The 22520-nt window shown below is 37.7% G+C and overlaps 1 protein-coding gene across 2 annotated transcripts in view; it reads left to right on the forward strand.

Annotated features, from left to right (window-relative positions):
* Positions 1–22120, forward strand: part of LOC584707 (CUB and sushi domain-containing protein 2) — a 94616-nt gene extending 72496 nt beyond the window's left edge. For both annotated transcript variants that reach the window (XM_030986347.1, XM_030986346.1), the window contains 8 exons: positions 6705–6866; positions 11782–11865; positions 14893–14991; positions 15515–15687; positions 17070–17470; positions 19031–19130; positions 20943–21144; positions 21617–22120. In XM_030986347.1, the coding sequence (XP_030842207.1) occupies positions 6705–6866; positions 11782–11865; positions 14893–14991; positions 15515–15687; positions 17070–17470; positions 19031–19130; positions 20943–21144; positions 21617–21765 (1370 nt within the window). In that variant the 3' untranslated portion in view covers positions 21766–22120. The remainder of the gene's footprint in view (positions 1–6704; positions 6867–11781; positions 11866–14892; positions 14992–15514; positions 15688–17069; positions 17471–19030; positions 19131–20942; positions 21145–21616) is intronic.
* Positions 22121–22520: the final 400 nt, after the last annotated feature.

The following is a 22520-nucleotide window of genomic DNA, read 5'->3' on the forward strand; positions in this document are numbered from 1 at the left end:
TAGTATATAAACATGCCCCTAATTTAAAGCGACTAGGAGTAATTTCCCCCACAGCTCGCTCGCTCGCATTTATACAGGCGTGGATACAGGATTTTCCAATAGGGGGGGGGGGGCCGGAAATTTGAAAATTGCGCAGACATTTTTTTTCAACTCAGCATACCAATACTGACAAGTAGCCACTATTATTATTATTATAATTATACCTGTACAATTTTTGACATTTTCATCGTGGGGGGGGGGGGGGGGCTATAGCCTCTAGCCCCAACAAATAATTTTGTGGTTTCACAAATCGGCTAGTGAGCGAAGCGAGCGAGCAAAAATTTGAGCATAATATGTATTTTGTGAAAGTGTTATTTATCACCAAAATAAACGAGGAAAGATATCAAAAATTCATATTCGGACAGCTTGCTGTCCCCCCTCCCCCATTACGCACGAAGCGCAGAAGCTTTGACCTTTCATTAATTATTAGAGAAAGAAGACAATTTGTTGTACCATTCTCGACTCTTATTTCTTGTCTGAATTCAGTTCCCCCCGTTTTGCGCGGAAGCTTTGACCTTTCATAGTTTAATGAAATTCCTAGAGAAAGAAGATGATTCGTTGTTCCATTCTCGACTCTTAATCCTTCTCTGAATTCAGTTCCCACCCCCCCCCCCGCGCAAAGCGCGGAAGCTTAACGTTTCATTAAAATATTAGAGAAAGAAGATGATTCGTTGTACCATTCTCGACTCTTAAGCCTTGTCTGAAAGCAGTCTTCCCCCTCCCGCGCGGAGATTGGCAGCTTCGATGTGTCATTAAATTATGAACGAAAGAAGACGATTCGTTGTACCGTTCTCGACTCTTTATCCTTGTCTGAATTGAGTCCCGGCCTCCCGAGCTTTGCGTGGAAGTTTAACGTTTCATTAAATTATTCAAGAAAGAAGACGATTTGTTGTACCGTTCTTGACTCTTTATCCTTGTCTGAATTGAGTCCCGGCCTCCCGCGCTTTGCGTGGAAGCTTAACGTTTCATTAAATTATTCAAGAAAGAAGACGATTCGTTGTACCGTTCACAACTCTTTATCCTTGTCTGAATTGAGTCCCCCTCCCGCGCTTTGCGTGGAAGCTATTAACGTTTCATTAAATTATTAGAGAAAGAAGACGATTCGTTGTAGGCCTACTGTTCTCGACTTGTCAGAATTTTCAAAAATGTTTCTTTGTCTGCTCCTTTTTCGTCCTGTCCTCTTACTGCCCCTACCGCCCCTGTCTACGCGCCTGCTTTAAAGGGAAAATGAAACAATCATGATTGTGATAGCACTCAATTAAGTTAGTAAAAATGAAAGAAGAAAAAAGATCTGTTACACCAACCATGGATAAATCACGGCCGGGAGCATCATATCATAGTTTTGTGTTATCGGGCGAGGTCCGGGGCGTAGCGGCCAAGCGAGATTTTGCAATGTTGACATTATGCATTCTAGAAAATCCCATAGGACAATATGTACGAGCGAGTTGGTATGAGCTGAATCCAAATGAAGGGCAAAATAAGAGTTGTGAAGCGGCCCTATCGTTAATTTTTGTGTATTACGGGCCGGACTTTGTTGCATGAAAAGTAACCCTTTATCGGAGATTTGGGGAACACAAATTTGGAACCTCTGACCCTGGAGTGGGAGGGAGTGGGGGGGGGGGGCTTCTTTTTCTTTTCTCCTTTTTCTCTTTCTCTTTCTGTTTCTTTTCTCTTCTTTCTTTTCACTTCTCTTTTCTTTTCTCTTCTCCTTTCTTTTCTCTTTTCCTTTTTTTCTTCTCTTCTCCTTTCTTTTTTTCTCTTCGTTCTTCCTCTTTTTCCCCTTTTTTTGCGCCGCCAATAGGGGGGGGGGCGCGGTCGTTTCGGCCCCCCTGGATCCGCCACTGATTTATAGATGATACAATTAATTTATTACTCAAGGTCTTTTTAGTCTGCCGTTATGAGAATGTGCTTATAACCCCATCATGATTGGGGGTTTCCTCTTTATAACATGTAATTTTTCGCACTGCGACCTCACAGATCTTACTTTTTATTATCGCTCGCTTTGCTCGCTCGCAAATGAATATTCAGATCATCTCACCTAGCTGCAATATATTGTATAATATATAAAGAAAAACAAGTAATATCATCACAGTGTAGGGGTATATACCTACCAATGTCTAAACAAATGTATATTTTCGCTTTGAGATTTCACTCTGTAGGTGCCCTTTTTTGGGGTGCCCCCCCCCACTTTGTAAGTCGCCCTGCCGCCCCTTACGCTCACGCCTTAGCGTCAGAACGCGCCAGCTTCAATTGCAAGCGCAGGGGGTGGCTGAGGAGGGCATTCCCCCCTCTGAAGCTAAATTTTTGAAACTGTCTAGGTCTTTGCAATATGGCCGGGTGGCGTTTTTCCCCTTTAAACTTGAAACATAAATCTGCCAAAGTGCCAAATATGTTCAGAAATCCAAGTTTGATAGAAGATATAATTTATGTATGATACCTGATTATAATGATTTTATTTTGACTTAAAGGGCTAATTGATTTTCCATTATATGACAATTTTAAACAAAAAGGTAAATATAATATTTATGTTGTAAGTTGGTATGGTCAGTAGACGTGTATGTGTAACCATGTTTTGGCATGTTTGTTATTTGCACCATGCAGTATCTATTAGCGAAGGCGAACGAGTTCTCTTTCAAATCATTCTTACAAGTTTGATGGAAAATATTGTACTAAGCGTTAACCTATTACTGGACAGTTAACGCTTCTATTTTGCACTACTGAAAAGCTTTTCAATGAATTTGCTCGGAAAAGTTGGTGACATACAAAAAAATACCCATAAATGAAGTTTACTTATATGAAGCGATGAATCTGCGGCACTTGGCGAGGATCGTCAAAACAATAGAAAAATTCACATTTTGTATACAAGTTAAAAAGCATGGTCTAACAATAGGATAAAAGAACATTATTCTTAACATTAATTACAATTTCACTTAATCGACAAGACCATAATTATACAGACCTTGCTGGTTCAATGATTTTGTTTTCGAAAATGGCATTTTCAACGGATATTTTCCCGATACAAACATGTATTTTAGACCTACCATTTTCCCTATTAAAACATCTGCACAACTTACAACTCACTAATGGTGATTGCGTACTAGTTAAGGCATTATGCATATCTGCGATGATACCACCAATTAGCTCTGTGAGGGGCATTTCACTTCTTCCTCTGTTATTGGTTTGTAAAATAGTGAGTTTTCTCTTCTATGTCCTTATTCTGTAAGTCAAAATTCACTGCTGGTATTTCAATTGCCAGCTTACGGCCTATGATTTCAATAAACTTGTTAAATTTGTATTGTCAGATATTATCACTTTATTTTCTCTACTACCTAAAGTTCATAATTTATCTACATTGGTCACTTTATTCATGACATTTCTACCACTCAACAACTTGTAATGATTTTACACGTTTTACAACTATCATTCTTATTAATGAAGAAGAGGTAATACAAAGTTTTGGTATGGGGTCATAAATTTGGTTCAAATGAACATATTGGAAGCATATGCTATCCTACAATATTCAGTGATCGTTGTCGTGGCTGAAATCGAGTCTAATGAACATATTGGAAGCATATGCTGTCCTACAATATTCAGTGATCGTTGTCGTGGCTGAAATCGAGTCTAATGAACATATTGGAAGCATATGCTATCCTACAATATTCAGTGATCGTTGTCGTGGCTGAAATCGAGTCTAATGAACATATTGGAAGCATATGCTGTCCTACAATATTCAGTGATCGTTGTCGTGGCTGAAATCGAGTCTAAAGTGATGAAATTATAAATAATAAACTCTTTATGTTGTATAGCGCCCTCTCACGGTCAAGATATTAATTTAGCTATAAAACAATGTTATTTGACTAAAATCGACCGATTTGCTATATTAACTGTTTGGAAAATATATATCACAACTGCATATTCTCAGATTTGCATGGTCGCAGCTACCATCGAATGGCCGTAGGCGCTATTTGAAATTTATCAAAATTTACCGGGAGCACCGGTAAATTTTTATATCCAATTTTTCTCAAAAGCAGAAGTGTTTTAGGGGCTAAAATTTTTAGTGCTTATGATACATCCATAGGGGCATCGAAATATATCGAAATTGTAAAGAATCACTATCCACCCAATTTTCAAAATTTGCCAAAAGTTTGTAATACCTTTAATACTGTAATATTGTCTCTTTGCATTTCGGAGACCATATGTCTGTACATTTTGTATTCTTCCTCGTCTTTCTGTTGAAATGCTGATGCCCTTAGTTTAGAATAAAAGTTGAGGTTCTTGTTGACCGATTTTAAAATCCATGGTTTTCTCCCAGTATATTCCCCTATTCAGGTTGTTCGAAGTTGATTACATAATTGTTGCATGCTTGTCACAGACTTGCGTAAACAAGTCGTAAAATATATCATTACATTTTGTTCAACCTCTTACATTATTCCAATAAGATTTACCTAGATTATCATGAAATTTATTACTATCATAATTTATGAAGGTATGAGACGCAGATTTGTTTGTGGATTGTTTTACTAGCCTTCATAAGATGTTTAAATTAGGCAACAAAGATAAGAAAATGGTCTGATATATCAGTTTTTATAACTCTCGCATGAAAAGAAGAAATGTTTATATTAGTTTATATACCAGCGTTTATAAATGCTTAAATTGGCCTGAAACGTTCTCTACTTTGACTAAAAAGTGATTTTGGCGTTTTGAAATTTTACGCGCAGGCGTACGAGGGCGTTTATTGTCCTAAAATTGACCAGACGGATATTGACCTCTTTCATGATAAAAATGAATGAGAAATGTCTTTCCGTTATGAAGGATTAATCATGAGTTCATTTTCACAGAATGGCGCCTAGATGACGTCATGAAGACCTGTTGACTTTAAAAAGGTTGCTATCACATCTTCTGACAATGGCCTATGACTGTGCCAAAATTGAAAGAAATTGGGTGAACCGATTTTGAGAAACCTTCTGCACAAAAAAGTGGAGAAATAAAGAAAGAAAGAAAATTCTAACAGAATCAAAAGGACGTCTGTCGATGAGAGACCACCTAATAAATAAATAAAGAAAGAAAGAAAGATAATTTTAACGAAATCAATAGTATAGGTGTCGATGACAGACCACCTAATGATATACTTAATGCCCAAATGAGACATGAAATCATATCTCTGACTCATATTCTATCCAAATATTTAAAACAAATGCGGGGGGGGGGGGGGTCTCCGAGCATGTGAATATGAATGAGAAATGACTTTCTGTTATGAAGATATGATCATGAGTTGATTTTCACAAAATGGCGCCTTGATGACGTCACAATATTTTGATGAACTTGAAAATGTTGTGGACACATCTTAGGACGATGACCTATGACTGTGTCAAAATTGAAAGGAATTTACTATACCGATCAAAGTGTTATCGTCTGCACAAAAAAGTGGAGAAATAAATAAAAAATAAAGAAGAAATAAAATTGTGACGAAATCAATAGGTGATCTGTTGATGACAGACCACTTACTCCTAGACATAGTAAATTAGAATATTGCAATAATTACAACGAAAGGAACAAAAAGTTTTCAGTTGTGATTTTAATGTTTCTATTGACGACAGTTGACGTAATTGTAGAGGGAGTTCATTCCAGAGTTCGGACTCGTGGCCGAGAGAGCCCAATCTGCCCAAGCATGTTTTAATCTAGGTATATTGATTTCGTCAATACCCACACTTTGCCATTTTTTAACAATTAAAGCATACATTTTTATGATATAAATAAAATTAATTTTCTAATATTTAAGTTTATGTGTTCTAAGGGATTATTGCCAAGGTCCATGTCATGTAAATTTACTTTCAATTATGAAATACATTCTTATGAAACCCGTAATGCTGGTAATTTTCTTTTTCTAAAAAATGTTTTAAAAAATACATTTTTTTTCAAAGGGCCAGTTTTGTGGAAAAAAATCCCATTTAATATAAAAAAACTCTACTTCACTGAATATTTTTAAACGAATGTATAAATCCCATCTTTTATCATTATATTCAATCTCAAAATAAATGATGTTACGTTTCAGTTAATGCACTTTTTAATGTATTCCCCCTCCCCTTCCCTTCTTCCTTTTTTTTTTTTTTTTTTTTTCTTCTTTTGTATTGGTGTTTAGATTCTCTTGGCTTTCCTTTTCCTTTTTTCTTTTCTCAACAATAAAGTGTATACCTTTTAAGGGGTTGACGTAGTAGGCTAATTGCCCTTTTTGTTAACCCCACATTCCCATAAAATTTTGTTTGCTCCTTCCCTTTGTATTTTTCTTGTAATCGATCTTTTATTGTTTATATGTTTTTATGTTTTTATGGAGAATGAAATGAAATAAATGAAATGAATGAATGAATGAATATGAAGCAATAAAGTAGGTATATACCAAGAATTGGGCGCCTTGTTTGTTAGTTTGCTTGAATTGTTGTGATGAACAGTATTGCATTGTGGGTATTGGCATTGAGAGGGCACTGCAATCATATTTCTTATTCAATTTTTTTCTCTCCAGTGTTTCCCTACTTTACCATTCGGCATGTGCCCCCAATCCTCATGCCCATTCTGTAGTAACGCCACTGGCCAAGAACATGCACTGACCATTATACAGCTTCGCGTTCCATCATTCTTTCTTACTAGTTTTTTTCTTCTTCATTTTCAAGGCTGTGAAGACCCGGGTACGCCAGCCTTCGGTAGTCGATCTGGAACCTTCGAGCACGGCGATGTTTTAACTTTTGAATGTTTCGAGGGTTTCACGCTCATTGGTGAATCTACGCTCACCTGTAATAATGGACAGTACGATGATGGAGCTCCTGTTTGTAAGGGTAAGTAGTTTAATGATCACACATCTTACTCCAGTAATATGTTTCTTTTGATCAGTCTCTGTATACCGTAACCGGAACTTTTCTCTTTGGAAATAAAGAATTAGTTTTCCATATTACTGATAAAATTCTATTTATGTAAACAAACAAACATTATGTGTGACAATATTCCGGGACAATATTGCAGATCCGAGGTCGGTTCTGCCTGCAGTATATAATCAACATCCTCAAGAATTAATAAGAAAGAATTTTTGAAAAAGTATTTAAAGCCCCACTGTCCTACTTGTAGCTACTTGCTCCCTCTATATAGAAAACGTCCCCAATCGGTGCCTGTTGGTCTCCCATGATCCTCTATTTCTTATGTTATTTGAGAGCTGAGTTGATGAGATAGCCACCTGTCAGTGACCTCACTGTGTGGTCTAATCCCTCCTAGCCACACTAGTGTAGATAAGCTTTAAAACTATGGAACATTGAAAAGCACAAGATAAACTGGAAACTCACTTATGAGTCTAATTGTTTTCTTTATCTTGATAATATAAATTTTTCCCCCAAGAATCTTATTTCTTCACACCAGCATCCAAGTTAGATCGATGGTAATATGTTTTTGTGTGGATGCACTACTATAGAGTATTTTTTTACAATTAAATCATGAAAAATCTGAATTTTGATAATCTATTAAGATAAAAGTCAATAATTATGAATATACATTATTCACAAAATTGTATCAATTCTTCAAAGTTCATAAAAGATTTTGTGCAATGTCATGCACGCATTATGATACAAATCATCACCTAGGCGAAGGCATGGGGACATCAAGTTTTTGGGGATAAAACGAAAAATTAATGTGATCTAACTATATAAAGCAATTGGTAAATAGTGAGGACATGACGTCACAAACTGGTAACCAAATTGGCAATTTGTGTAGGGATTTCCATTGTTTTTTAGTTTTACATTCTTTTTCAATATTCATAACTTCCTTATGAATTACCCGATTTTGCTCAAACTTTTCTTGATTGATTTGTCTGATTTTTCTGCTTATATTGAAAGTAAGTTATCTTTGGAGTGGACTTGCCCTTTAAGTTATACCGCTATTAAAAAAACGTGAAATGAATTCGTCACTGAAGACGAATGAGGTAGTCTGGAGGTTTTGTTACGGATCTCATATGGAGAGATGAAGAGAGAAAGAGAGAGAGACAGACAGAGAGACAGAGAGAGACAGAGAGAGAGAAATATGGCATTAGATAGATAAAGAGAAGGAGAGAGGGAGACGGCGTATATAGTCATGTAAAAAGATCCATGAGCAGGACAATGAGGGATAAAGAGTAATCAGGCATTTGAAAGATAATGCTACAAGTTCGTAATGACATGCACAGTCATTCCGTTATAATTATTTTCCCTTTGGCGTAGACTAGAAGGGATAAGATTTAGATGACGTCATGCGCAGCGAGAGTTTAAACTACCCCTGCAAGATTTTTATCATGGATGTCGATTTTGACCCATAATTTCCTAAAAAAGGGACCATTAAACGGATTATTTCAGTCAAGTTGGTAAGTGGAACCGAAGTAGTTAAGCCTAGACCTAATTGTCAAAATAAGATGCACCGGATATGCATCCTGTGAAATATGGAATGTGGCCGGTAGTTTTTCCAAGTTTGGTGCAACGTTTCTTTACACAAAGCGTGAACACTAAAGCGTATAGGGCTGTTCTGTCTCTAAAGAGAGAGCTGACCTGACCCAAATCAGAGGCTAACGAACGAAAGAGACAGAAAAATTTGGTCTAGTATTATACAAGTCTATAAAATGGCTCTAGTATTTTAAGCATCGTGATTGGTCAATACGCGTCACTTGACATGCACAAATTTTTGATGCAAGCACGATTTTGCAGGAAAAAGCGCAAAAATAGTTATAATACACGTTACCATGGATATCCAGTAGTGCCATTGCGCATTGAAGGTCATGTCATATCAATCAAAGCGCACGCTCCATCCAGTTTAAACACGTTAGAAAATGTAATGAGTAATGAGTAATAACTTCTGGCTTTTTGGTGGTACATTTCACTTGTCGGAGGAACATGTCTTGACCTTATTGTTTAACTTTAATATCGGCTCTGTGGTCTGAAAATATCGGTAAATCCGGACAATGGCATGATATCCCTTTCAAAATGAGGTGCTTAACTCTCAAGGCGCATTTATCTTTGGCCGAAATTTGTTATTCTTAGCTGATTACATATTCTGAAAGAGGGGATTTCCAGCTTTCTGGTGGTATGGTCACCTGCCGGGGGAAGATGTCTGGACCTTACTGTTTAACTCTAGAGTCGGCTCTGTATTCTGAAAATGTTCGGTCATTTCGCCCAACAGCTTCAAATCCCGAGTACGCAATCCAAAATGAGGTGCCTAACTGTCAAGGCGCCTTTATGATATTTAAAATCTGTTTTTTCTATCATGTAGAGTGACCTTAAAGTTCACTCCCCCCCCCCCCAAAAAAAAAAAATGAGGGGAGGATATGGGATGATGCAAAGAGCCTCGATCACCCCCCCCCCCCGGCCCCACAATTCAAGTTTCGTAATCAGTACAACCGAATAAAAAAAATGTTATAAATCTGTAAGGGATGCACAGTAATGGCAAATTTTAAATTGATAAAGAAATACAATATAATCCTTTTCGTCTATTGGATGCGGACAACTTCTAAAGGTGGCAAAATAACCTGAATTATACTCTGTAAGGATTCGAGAATAGTCTGAAAATAGGGGTAAAACAAATTTAAGTTTATTAGGTCTATATTGTTTTATTAGCTTATAAATCTATTTTTAAAGAAATGATCGAAGCCGTTGATAATTTCTATTTCTTGCAATTTATCATATAAAATCAAAGGAATCTGTTTGGTTTTTTTTTTTTTTGGGGGGGGGGGGGCTTACCAATGTTTAAAACGCTACTATGGGAGTCAGGTTGTTTTATTCTAAAAGGTTTTCTTGGCTAACAAATGCAGTAATACAAAAGTTTGAAAGATTCCAAACAAACACGTCAATTTGCTTTGACCAATCATGACCCTTCCCATATCTGCCTTCATTTTAGTTATAAATGAAAAAAAAGAAAATGAAAAAGCACAGAGACTGGATCACAGGAAAAATGTTTAATGAAATGAAATAAATACGTAATTAAATTATGATTTATTTCTGTTAAAACAGCAGTTGGGGAGGAGGTCTTATGTATAGGCCTCTAGAGGCCATTAGACCCACTCGGGCATAAATAAAACAAAAATGCCAAAATGTCAATTATGCTGGTTTTAACATAAAATTAGAACGATGGACAAGAAGAATGGACAAGAAGAAAGAGAGACAACAAGGCTTTGTCGCCTGTGGGCGTCAATGCAATAAAGGGGGGGGGGATGCTTTTCGGAATAGCCTACAGATTCGATGTCCAATACGAACAAATCAGACAATTTAAGTCTAGCAATCCGCCATTTTATTCACGATAGAATTATCAGACCATGTCCTGTAGCCACTAGCATACCTATGGGGGGGAAGGGGCCGGATTGCCCCTCCCCCCCCCCCCCCCGACGAAAAAGAAAGAGAAAGAAAAGAAGAAAAGAGAAAAGGAAAAGAAAGGAAGGAAAAAGAAAAAGAAAGAAAAGAAGAAAAGAGAAAAGGGAAACGAAAGGAAAGAAAAAGAAAAAGAAAGAAAAGAAGAAAAAGGGAAAGAAAGGAAAGAAAAAGAGAAAGAAAAAAGGAGAGAGAGAGAGAGAGAGAGAGAAAAAAAATGAAAGAAGTAGGGAAGGAAAGAGGAAAAGAGTGACGCATTTGCCGACAGAAATTTTGAAGGGCTTCATAAGCCCAGTTCCTGTCACTGTTGAGGGAAAAATCAGTTCGTAATGCCTCGCGCTCGCATGATTATTTTTTATCACTGATATGTGGATTCAGATACAAAAAGGGGGCTAATTACTTTTTTGTATTTGTTTTCAGGTCGATCACGATGTAGAAACAAATTAGTTGCATGTTTCAATATTATAGGGGGTAATGATTACTTCAAAAGGTTTTTTAATTTGATAAGAGCCTAATTAAACCATTGAATAATTAACATTTAGGATAGGGAAGGAGGGTGGTAGATGCTAAGCATTTGTTAATCGGCAAATTTGGATGACGTCGCACCCTTAAAAGTTGGCAGCAAATTTGGGTGTCACACCCCTAACCCTAACCCCCCCCCCCCCTCCCAATAAAACAATCTTTTTCGAATTATGAAGACTTTTCAAATCAACAAAACATAAGTAAGGTACGGGTATGCATGAAATCGCGCGATCGCAAACATCAAAATACCGTGGGAGGGGGGAAAACCCTCCCCCCCCCCAAAAAAAAAAACCCTCCCCCCAAACCCCCCCCCCCCCCCTGACGCGGTATGCCATGTTCGCCACTGCCTGTAGCTATATAGGAACAAAATCCGCCAATGCACATTATCCGCCGTGTTCACTAACGGCAGATTTGGTTGTAGCGGGTACGATATCCGCTGCTGATCACGATATCTGCTAGGCAGATTTTGTTCCGAGAACACGATCCGCCTGCTTTTAGGGGCGTATGAATCGCGACTTCGTATCTATCCCAACATTGTATAAACGATGTTCACACAGGGAAAATTTTCTATAAACATGTTTAAAACTGTTGAGTTAAACACGTTTATACTAATCATCTCTAGATACGATGCATTTTAGCTGTGTGTGTAAAGGCTGTAGGTCTCGATTCCAGTGTAGACGAGCTGTAGTAATTTCCACAGAAGAGGAAGCACCATATATAGGAGGAACAAGGAATTTTAAAGCTTCACATTAATTGGTTGTCTCATCCACTTTATATCTCACTGTATATTCGATAGATCACATAAGGAAATAGATTTTATTGTCAACAACTGTGTTTTCTTTCCAATTCTTTCCAATAGTTCCATGTGATCCGCCAAATGACCCGTCTCAGTGTCCCGGGGGAGGAGTACATACTTGCGACGCAGAAGACTTCTGTCTAATAGGTAACGAAGAAAGCCATGACAATTGCGTGATTTAGTGTACGAGTTTTTTTTTAGTGTTCTAGTGCAATAAACGTAACACAATCACGTACATGTCATTGAGTCGATACCTTGATATTGACATGATTTTTACGTGAATTTGTTTATTGGGTCAGATTATGTTTCGGCATGCAATATTCCTCATATTTGTTCTACACATTCTCAAGCTTCATGCTCTCACCCTCCACAATATACAATTCCAAGGCAGCATCGCCAATCACTTGTAGAAGCATTGATGTTTGTAACTTTTCATCTTTTCCAGACATTCCTGAGGCAACATTGTATAGAGTGAATTTCTGTCTGAATCTTTTCTACAGTAGTTCTCGGAAATATTTCCCTTTAGTCGAGTGTAGGAGGTTGACTGAGATTTGCCATGTTTGCCATTTTGTATCTATTTGTTTTTTAGTCTATTGTACGTAATCACTTACATGAACAGCGTAACAAGTAACTTTTTTGTATCTTTGCAACAATTACTTTAAGCTCAATTATTAAACTTTCACTGATGAGTTATTCTGTATGTTCTTGTACCATCGATGTCACTCTTAGTCCGTTAGACTGGAAAGTATGGTGGCTCCTAAGGGACACGCAAACGCAAAAAATTGAAGTATACCTATGCAACAAATATTTTTTGTTTTTACGTCCAAGAAGTGAAAATAAAAAAAAATTGATGTATGCCTATGCAACAAATTGTTTGTCTTTTACGTCCAAGATGTGAAAAATAAAAAAAATGATGTGTACCTTTGCTTGGTAATGTTTTCATTTTCTGTACTAGCCCTGAAGGGACACGCAGACGTGAAAATCCTGTGGAAAATCTGCGTCAAATATTCACGTCTGGTATCAGTATGTCTATTTTTTTTATTTTTACGTCTTGGGCGTAAAGACAAACAATTTGTTGCATAGGTATATGTCAAATTTATGCGTTTGCGTGTCCCTTAGGAGCCACCATAGGAAATGGCCCAGCGCAGAACTTTGCACTCCAATCCATACAACGAGAGCGCCAACTATTATGGACATTTAACTTAACTCAGTGGACATACACTTGGACTCTCATCATCTCTCACGTCACAAAGAAGAATTGGACTGAACTGGCCTGATTTCAATGATTCCTCCACATAGCTAGGCTGGGTTGCTCTGCACAAGAAGTGGCTGACAAATCCCGACATCATATTATGACCTTATAGAAGATCAGTTAAAGGGCATTTCCACTCCAAAATTAACTTACTTTCAATAGAAGCAAAAAAATCAGACAAACCAATCAAAAAAAGTTTGAGAAAAATCGGATAACTAATACGAAAGTTATGGAATTCGACCAATATTTTTTAATTTTTTAAAATAATAATTTTGCAAGCTTTGTAGTAATTTCTTCTATTGCCAACAACTGTGTTTTCTTATTTATTTCCAATAGTTTCTCTAGACTGTTGGTATGAAAAAACATATAAAAAATGTTTTGTGTTTTAATTGTGGCAAAAAAAAAAATAGAGATGTATTTCACAAACGATACAACCTGTTGACTGTTGGATTTTAAAGGACAGCTACCTGTCTATTGTTTTTCAATTCCTTTTTTACAGGCTTTAATTCTAGATATGTCTATTAAAACATATTGAAAATGTTTTCTTAAAGTTAATCTTGAGCTCTGGTATGGACATCGTTTGTCGAGAGAACATGTATATTATTAATTCTAGATTGTTTATCCTGCACTAGATTGATTGTTTGAACCAGTAAAATAAAATAAACGTCACAAGAACTTGTTGGAAATCATCTTCAATAAAAACCACAACTCTCAATTGCACATAGTGGCCAGTGTTGTCGGGCCTTCTTATACTTGATATCCTTATGTATCTATGCCCAATAATCAGCCGCTATAAATTTGCTAGCAAAATCGTTTGGCACACGTCATTTATTTGTAAACTTGAACATTCAGTGTAAGTTTTGTTGGATTCTAATGATTGTATACGTGAGAATCTATTTTATATCATTAGGGACTTTTAGATTTGCCCGTCGATAGCTTTGACTGCAACGTGTGACGTCATTATAAGGCACTGCGCATGCGTCATGTCGTCTCAGTCGGCAAAAGAGAATGCGTCAACCTTGATTTTCCTAAATCTAGTCCGGTACTAGTATATGCCGCGTGCGCATAAAATATACAGTTCCTCAGGTAGACAAAGGAACATCCCTTCCCTGCTATTGTGTAAAAATGTGAAGAGCAGGTGTCACATGCATATTCACCTGTTCTACACAGTTTTACATAATAGCAGTGAAGGGATTTTCTACCACAGCAATAGGCCAGTTTCGTAATGTAACCAAATTTAATGCATACGTTTTTGTGAAGTGCCTCAATACAAATTATTTCATTCACCTGATAAGAATAATAGTATTTCAATAGTCAGAATGCAACTGCATATATTAAGTGTTGCTAGGTAGGTCAAACCATAATGTTTGTCCAACCTGGCAACAACTAATGTATGCAGTTCGGATTCTTACTATTGAAATACTATTATTCTTATCAGGTGAATGAAATAATTTGTATTGAGGCACTTCACAAAGACGTATGCATTAAATTTGGTTACAAATACGAATTAAAATGGCCTATTGTTGAGGGTAGAATGAGGAACTGTATATTTTGTCCTCTTTCTTTGTTCGTCATATTCATAGTGTTACTTCCTGTATGCATGTTTATCGTCAGTGCAATCTAAAAGATTTCTAATTGTAGTCAACATGGGCAGTTGAGTACGTTGACACACATGATCAGTCGGCGTTCGTCGTGTTCTCGTCCACTCAATCTAAAAGTCCCTATTACCATTAAGAGCACGCGCCATGCCTATATTGATATTTTATACCAACAACAAAGAACAGTAGCATTGTAGCAACAATAATAGCTAATCTAACTCGTACTCTAAGCGACAAAAGTTGTTTTACAAGTTGGTCTTTACCTTCGTACTTTCTGGTGCCATATAATTTAATAGGGCAGCTATTTTCTCTGATTTGTTTCAGATGCATGTAATAGTAGCACTTGTTTCAATGGAGCAACCTGTGAGCAAGGCTTTTGCACATGTGCAGCAGGATTTGAAGGCACTACATGTGAAGTTAAGCGTAAGTATCTTGAATTTGTAATGTATGTGTTGGATAAATTCCTGTTATTCATGATTTAGCCATTTAATTATTTGAACAACCCGTCTGCATTATTTATTTATTTATTTATTCGGTCTTCTTTAAAATACAGGGTAGTCCTTTCAGAGCCACAAGGCCTGCTTTACAAAGGAGCCCTGTGGGCGAGTCACAAGTACATGGTAAAAATTACAACAACAAAAAAAAAAAAACATATACACAATACATAATACACAGTTATTTACTACTAGATATAAAAAATAACACAGAACACGTTTTAGTTTGAGAAAACAACCTACATAAAATTCATGCTTGGATTTAAATGAGCCAAATAAAGCAAGGGAATATAATTATATTTATGAACTAAACAAAACACGCACATCCTCACCCACACAATAATACACACCCTATCAATTCAATGTTTGCTTCTGACACCTGAGATGAAATGAGAATTAAGGATGACGTAATTGACATTTTCTTTTTGCTCCTTTCAATTTTCTTGTACCAGTGACATATGTTGAGTGTGGAACTAGTTCAATGATCGTCAACATAGCTAAACAGCTAGTCCCAGGTGACGCATCTGCTGTTCATTTTCTGGACCAATCCTGCTCCGGTGTAGACAGCTCTAGCACTGAGATCACTCTCACTACAAACTACAATGAATGTGGCACCATCTTAGAGGTATGGCTCCTTAAATGATAACTGGTATGAATCACTCGTGTCGCCATGGCTACCAATACCATGGGCGTGGTCCCAGTAGAGCGCAGCCCCTAACTGCGTGGGGTCCAAGGCAGAGCCTCAATATGTTTGATTTGACGTTCGCTATTACAGGCATGATATGCAGGCATTAATACAATCTGTTCACTTTCATTCCAAATAACGATATATTTTGTATTATTTTAAGTATACCGATAGTCAAAGTCCCGGAATCTGTCTTGCTCTGCGTCCGATTTCGCCGTTTTATTGACGTTTCTGTGTCTTTTCCTCGTAAACTTATGAAATATCATAACCTTTTAATAATAATGTTATTTTACATCTTATTCCGCTAGAATGGCACTTGACATTAAATCAATTTGAAAAATGAGTTTGATACACAGAAGTCAACAACGTTTATTTATCCGTTTTTTACTACATCACATTAAACAACATTATGGATGGATACAATATTAACTGGTATTATTATTAATGATATATATGTACATATTCATCAAATTGACACGATATACTCGCCTTCTGCTCATTCTATGAAACGACAACTAAAAGCATATTTTTACTCCTTCTTTTTGAATTTCGGGCTTTTTAATTTTAAGGCGTGAGAAGGGCTTCAGCCCCCAAAGCCCCCTAGTGATTACATTAAAATGTAACACCAGTATCTTGGCATTGGTGGTTAGAAGATGGCTGGTATAGTTCATTATTGTTATTTTTTCTCTTTTTTTCTTCTTTGTTTTCCATTTTTTTCCTTCTTTTTTTTCTCGATAACGGGGGTGAGGGGTAATCGTCCACGGGGTAATTGTCCTAGGGAGTAATTATCAGTGGTGGGGGTATATTTCCTTGAGAGGTAATTGTCCACGGGGTTAATTGTCCGATTGTCCTAGGGGTTAATTTCCTGGGGGTAATTGTCCTCGGGGGGGGGGGGGCCTTTTGGGGTAATTTTCCAGGGGGTAATTGCGCGAGGAAAAGAGGGAGATATAGAAATGTAGAGAGAGAGAGAGAGAACAAAAAAAGGGGAGGGAGACAGTGATAAAGTAATTTGTGATACAGGGAAATAATTATGACCGAAAGAAATAACAAGGGGAAAAGAAGGAGTTTTATATAAACTGTTATCGAGATAACCTGTGATATTGCCCGAACAGTAACTCCATGTATTACTGATGTTCATATTCAGTAATGAAATCACAAGACAGAGACATAACAATCGCCTCAGCGTCATCTTAAAATTAAAGGGAAAAAAGGGGTTATACATGACAATGTATACATTAGTTTTTTTTCCATTGAACTCGATACTGGATTTTATTTTGTTCTCGTAAAATTATTTTATTTTGTATTACTTGGTGTCATTACAGGAGGACAACACCACCATTACATTCTTTAATGTAATTACATACAGCAAACCTGATCCGGAAGCCGGTACAGAAATCACCCGTAATTATCAAATGCAAGTTAAGGTTGAATGTTGCCTTAACAAAGAGGAAGTCATCAGTGGGTCCTTCAGACCACAGCTTGGTGAGGTGTCCTTTAGCGACAAGGGCTCTGGTGACTTCAGTCTGAGACTCGAAAGGTTCCAGAAAAATGCTTTTGTTGATTTGGAATTGGACACGTCCTCTGTTGTATGGCATTATAAGGACCTCTTCTTTGCTGTTCGTCTTGAGTCGGTACAAGACGTTGGTGTGGTTATTGATCGCTGCTGGGCAACAGCCAGTGAAGACTCCGAAACCACTCCACAGCACTCTCTAATTTCTTCAGGGTTAGTACAACATTGCATGAGCCTCAAGAAATGAATCATGTAGTGAGGGTATAGTGGTTCATTCACTTGACTCTAAATCCAAAGGTTAGGGGTTTTAATCGAAGTCCAGCTCTTAGGTCTTTTAGCAAGACAATAGGGGCTTTTAGATTTGCACGTCGACAGCTTTGACTGCAACGTGTGACGTCATTTTAAGGCACTGCGCATGCGTTACGTCGTCTCATTCGGTGATCGAGAATGCGTCAACCTTGATTCTCTTAAATCTAGTACATACATAAATACATATTGATATTTATATAGCGCCTTTACATGCTCAAGATACTAGTATGCCGCGTGCGCATAAAATATACAGTTCCTCAGGTAGACAAAGGAACATCCCTTCCCTGCTATTATGTAAAAATGTGTGGAAGAGGTGTCACATGCATATTCACCTGTTCTACACATTTTTACATAATAGCAGTGAAGGGATGTTCTTTTGTTGAGGGTAGAATGAGGAACTGTATATTTTGTCCTCTTTCTTTGTCCGTCATGTTCATAGTGTTACTTCCTGCATGCATGACTGTATATCGTCGAGTGCAATCTAAAAGATTTCTAATTGTAGTCAACATGGGCAATTAAGTACGTTGACACGCATGATCAGTTGGCGTTCGTCATGTTCTTGTCCACTCAATCTAAAAGTCCCTATTATTCCACAATTGCCATCCTCCACCCAGGTGTTAATGGGTATACTGTTTTACTGCTGGGTCAATAGTAATATCAAGGCACTCATGAAGATTGGCTTTGATGCTGATTAGGAATATCGGCTTACTTCGTTTTATCGGATGTTCACGTCGGGTCGGGTTCCACAAACCTTCATGCAAACTTACCCCCATAAACGCGAAAGGTCGCGTGCTTCATGTTGTCGGGCTACACGATATTTTGTGAATATATCCCCCAATATTCACTAAAGGTCGGGTAAACTGAATGCAAATAGTCCACACAAAAAATCAAAGATGCTCTTGAGATACGGATATAGAATACAAAATATTACAATAAATATTAGTGGCAAAAATATTCAGTCCTGCCTGGTTACCAAATGAATATAAATAAGAGCAACACATTTTGTGAGGAGATAAAAAAAAAAATAACGAAATGTTGATCACTAGCCTTCTTTAAACGTAAATGTATGTATCTCGTATTAGAAGTGTTGGGCCGAGACATGAGTTTTCTTAGATTTGCTGTAGGTTTTTCAGAAAGTGTCTGGTAAACTTGACCCAACACTTTGGCGTTGAAAGGGACGTATTTCACAAACGTTATACCTGACCCTTTGGGGGAATCAGGACTGGATTTTTCTCGAAAGTTTGTGCAACCCATAGACGGAAAGAAGCAATGGAACGAAATAAGTCAAGCTTCTATGGGTAAACAAAATAAGTCGTTGTAGTAGTGGTATTCGTAGCAATTATAGTAGTAGTAATAGTAATCGTTGTTGTAATCATCGTACAAATTGTACACATTTTTTTAGCCGAGGGACAACGGCTAAGACTTCTCCTAACTCGAGTACATTGTTTTCAATATTTTCTACAGTTGCCCAGAGGATGACACAGTTGCTATCAATCGTAGCCTTGGATTGCATCGAGAAGGCTTTTCTTTGAAGTCATTTGCATTTGTTGGAGATTACACTGAGGTAAAATATTTTACCCATTTCATGAGTATATTACAAGAAAAAAAAAAAACCTGTAGAATTACGCTCTTAGTTAAAGGTAACTCGAGACCAGTTTTGGAAAAGCCCCCCTCTCAAAAATGAAATGGAAGCTCTTATTACCAATCATGTGAAAGAATATGTTTTGACTAATACGTAATGATACAAATTTTGCCGAGAAAACTGCCTACTAATTGATATATTTGGTGGAATATTATATCTTTTGGACCTGATAGATATCGCGCACGTGTCACGCATGTATCGCGTAGTCCAATATACATCTTTATGTGTACAGTGCTTGTTACTTTACCAAGACTAGGCCAAATTTCTTATCATTTTGATGATTCCAGAACCTTGCATTACACACCAATACTTATATGCTAGATGATCAACCTTTTCTGATCGATTCCACAACGTTTCTTTTACAATGTAATCGCATGTCCACAACTGGTCTTTATCTTAAGTCATATCTGCCCGTCTCTTTGGGTTTAGTAATATACGTGTAAATGAATGGTAACTGCGTGCAACCAAGGTCTTGAACGCATTCACTGAGCTCTATTGTATGAGATTCATAAACTTGAATCGTATCACACTTTACGTCATCCTTTCCAAAAACTGCATATTTGAACAAGACTTTTTGTAAAGCCTGTTGTTGTCTCTGATCACAATAGCCCACCTTGAAGGGGAAGTCCAGCCTGCTATCAATTTGATTTTAATGAAAGCAGAACATTAGTAGAGACAGGCGCGTACACAGGGGGGGGGGGGGGGGTTTGGGGGATTAAACCCCCCCCCCCCCTTTGGTAATTTTTTGTGTGTAAACCTCCCCATAAATTTCTCTAAACCCCCCCCCCCCTTTTGGATTTTTTTTTTTTTTTTTTTTTTTTAAATTAAAAAAATAAAAAATATTCCCATGGTTGACCTAAAAAAGCTGACCTTACCCCCCCCCCAACGGAGCAAAATGTCAAATTTTCAAATTTCGAGATCCCCCCCCCCCCAAAAAAAAACCTCTTACCCCCCCCCCCCCCCCCCCCCCCCCCCCCCCCCCCCCCCCCCCCCCCCCCCCCGCTTATTCAGCGGTCGGCTGAGTCGTTGCGATTTTTTGGGACCAAAAAAAAAAAAAAAAAGGTGACCTCTTACCCCCCCCCCCCCCCCCCCCCCCCCCCCGCTTATTCAGCGGTCGGCTGAGTCGTTGCGAAATTTTCGGCCCGATTTATAAATGTTAAACCCCCCCCCTTGAAAAAATCCTGCGTACGCGCCTGAGTAGAGAAACAAATAAGTGACAGTTTGCGCAATAGCCGATTAAAAATAGGAAAGTTACACACAAAATTAAAGTTGTCATCAGTGTCAGTGAAACACAAATGTGCAACACTGTAACTACCTTGCGAGCTCTTTTCCATTTTGCGCTGTACATTGAATTTCCTAAAAATTAATCTTAATCTGAATCTGAATTTTCTTAGTTATTGATGACGGAATTGATATGTTTCATACAGGGGTTGTTTAAAAAACATATTTGCAATAACCATATTGAGGATAAATGTTTGGTTGATAATATCTGAAGATTTGTAGTACGGGGCAAATGGGAGGGGACCTCACAAGATACATCACAGAGAAGCCAATTTATTTTTGATTGATTTCACCTTCAAGAAATGTATAACTTGTTCTGCTTCTATTAAAACTAGTATCAGGGTGGACTTCCCCTTTAACAATTTGGGAAAATTTGAAACCAAGTGTGTTTGGAATTTTAGATAGTATTACAAAATGTTTTGTAATGCATGCATCATCATATCTTTTTCTCAGGTGTACATTCACTGTTCAGTGAAGGTCTGTCGTGCAGCAGAGGCTCAAGAGATTCGAGACGCAGGATGCCCCTCAGAAGATGAACCTCCAAATGGTCAAACTCCACTCCGCAAACGTCGATCTTTGTCCGTTATGTCCACTCAGACCATCAGTAATGGTCCGATCCACATCCGTCGCTCAACCAGCGATATGGCTACTAATGGTATGTACTATTTTGTAACAACAACCATTTAAAAAACCTGAAAATGTAACTCTTTCCTCATAGATAACTAAGCGCACTGAGTTATGATAATCCTTAACAGCACAAAATAAGGATAGGAATATCTGGAAATATACCATTAGCAGATGATCACTTCTATTTTCTACTAAAATGGTATGTACTATTTTGTAACAACAACCATTTAAAAAACCTGAAAATGTAACTCTTTCCTCATAGATAACTAAGCGCACTGAGTTATGATAATCCTTAACAGCACAAAATAAGGATAGGAATATCTGGAAATATACCATTAGCAGATGATCACTTCTATTTTCTACTAAAATGGGGAGGGGATAGACCTGGCGGAGGAGAAGGAGGGGTTTGGGTCAGTCTCTATTCCCTTGGATACGCATGTTAATATCTCTAATTCACATTCAATTGTTCTTCCATATTTTATATTTTCCAATAACCACAGATTTGTCTTCCTACAACCCATTTGCGGTGCTCCTCCTTGGAATGATCGCAACACTGGTTGCTATGGCAATCATGATGGGTGTAGTCAAGCTTGTTCGTATCTTACCTGATATCAGCGGCTATCAGCAAGTTCCTTTTGAAGGAATTTAGAAGGGCCATAGAATGGACAATATTCTCCATCTCTATCGATAATTGATTTGATACCGAAACAGGACATCCCACAAAGTCATACAATCAGGACCCCTTACTACACTCAGCAAAAGAAGAAAAAAGAGGGACACTCTCAATATTATTGTTAAGGTATAAACTGTCAACAAAATACAATACAATAATACAACTTTGTCTAGAATATGGCGTCCCCTACTGCTCTGTGCCGGATCGGCCCTCAGTGCTTAAACATGTACGTTTAGCCAGTGGTAGATATCGTACATAATTATGATGTCCGAAACCATATTTATACCGACGACATCTAGATATACTGCGCCCATAATCCGAAGGTTCCCCCAAAGCATCACAATACACTACGCAAACTCCAACAGATTATGTCTTATGTTCAGTCATGGATGTTGGCTAATAAACTAAAACTTAATCAGGAAAATAATAATAATAATATTTAGTTTGTATATAGTGCTTAATACAAATGTCTCTAAGCGCTTTACAAATATACTATTACCCTGGTCATTGGATACAGTGCTTTCCCGCACACAATGTGTGCACAATCTCCACTCCCTGGGGAACATTCCAGCCAGGCGTTACTTGACGCTCAAAAACTGTTTGACCAACAATGACGGTAGCATCCTACCGGGTAGCGAATTTTTTTTTCCCAAACAGGTTTACCTATGAGAGTAAAATCCTGCCTCCTGATTGGTTCAGAGGTATACGCATCATGAATATTCATGACTGAG

This window comes from Strongylocentrotus purpuratus, unplaced genomic scaffold (genome assembly GCF_000002235.5).
Source record: "Strongylocentrotus purpuratus isolate Spur 01 unplaced genomic scaffold, Spur_5.0 spur5_scaffold_15, whole genome shotgun sequence".
In the NCBI taxonomy this organism is placed as follows: Eukaryota; Metazoa; Echinodermata; class Echinoidea; order Camarodonta; family Strongylocentrotidae; genus Strongylocentrotus; species Strongylocentrotus purpuratus.